The sequence below is a fragment of the Plasmopara halstedii genome (genome assembly GCF_900000015.1).
Source record: "Plasmopara halstedii genome assembly, contig: Scaffold_3124, whole genome shotgun sequence".
NCBI lineage: Eukaryota > Oomycota > Peronosporomycetes > Peronosporales > Peronosporaceae > Plasmopara > Plasmopara halstedii.
Genome location: NW_020190027.1, coordinates 100,878 through 102,186, shown reverse-complemented (window position 1 = coordinate 102,186; position 1,309 = coordinate 100,878). Strand labels below are relative to the sequence as shown.

The following is a 1,309-nucleotide window of genomic DNA, read 5'->3' as shown; positions in this document are numbered from 1 at the left end:
AACTGAATTCGTGATTTAATATCGTTGAGATTAATTTTCATGCTAGGGTAGGACTAAGTGCAAAGCCAAACAACGAAAACACGAGGATCCACGAATGTGTTGTGGTGCGAAAGAATGTCGTACACAATTAACTTAACTACACATGCTGTGACTGTGGCTTGTTAGACAAATTTGCGCTTGCATTACTTCAGACTGCTCACGGCCGTAGCGAAAAAGGTACTAAGATATACTCTAAATATCCGAAACCAAATGTGCCCTGGGCTTACTGAAACCATTCTACGATCCCGCTCTTACACGTCAGTTGGACGCCAAGAGCTCTCTTGTAGACGGAACAACGTCTCAACCGTTCACTGTGCTGAGCCACCCTCTGCTCGAATGCAACGACGCATTTCTGATACCGCTGAAAGTCACTGAAGCCAGTTAGTTTTCTGGCGAAGTACTAAGAACAAGTCCACATTCTGGCCCATCTCGGCCTCGGACGCAGGCTATGCCTTTCGGATCGAGTCGACGTACCGCCCTAACAAGGAAGCTCGTGAAATTTCTCGATGAACAAGGAGTGACTTGTTTTTGTCTGGTGAATCGGCGGATACACCACCCTGGCGACACATGCCCAAGCCGATACGCGAGAAGGAGGCAATACTGTGCTCAGTCTCCTCGCTGCACCAGCCTCAAACTGCGTGCCTTTTTCACCGACAGGAAGCGTTTTGACACCCTGTAGTGGAGCCCACGACAACGTTCAGTTCACTAGTGGAAAGCTTGCTGTAGCGGGTGACCCAAACTCTTTTTCCACGGAATAAAAAGGTTGAGGGGGCGGCATGTCATTGGTGACCACAGTACCGGCGCAATCTTGTCGAAGAGGAATCTCAAAATACCATGATATTTTAGACTGATGTTAATTCTTTCACTAGTACCGAGGTATTTGGCCGCACTGCGAAGATTTACTGTAAAAGATCCCATCATTGAAAACCACGACGTCTTCACCGAAAATTTCTTCGAGCACATTAGCCGCGAATATCGCGCCTTTAGCGGGGCTTGTTGATTTTTTTAACAAGCCACAGTCACAGCATGTGTAGTTAAGTTAATTGTTTACGACAAACTTCGTACCACAACACATTCGTGTGTGCCGGATTTTGGCATCAGCGTGTTTTCGTTGTTTGGCTTTGCTCTTAGTCCTACCCTAGCATGAAAATTAATCTCAACGATATTAAATCACGAATTCAGTTACGAAGTGTAGCCCGGTCGATGCCCGCAAGTCAAATTCAACTAAAACAAAATTGAATCCACTTCGTGAAGGTGTCAACGACACTCG

The 1,309-nt window shown here is 46.3% G+C and overlaps 1 protein-coding gene across 1 annotated transcript; it reads left to right on the top strand.

The window, feature by feature from the left end:
• Positions 1-606: 606 nt before the first annotated feature.
• On the top strand, positions 607-797 carry PHALS_08081 (uncharacterized protein; the record flags this gene model as incomplete). Its single annotated transcript, XM_024721660.1, has 2 exons — positions 607-677; positions 719-797. 2 exons carry the CDS (start codon positions 607-609, stop codon positions 795-797), a joined length of 150 nt encoding a protein of 49 aa, XP_024586737.1.
• Between the last annotated feature and the right edge of the window lie 512 nt (positions 798-1,309).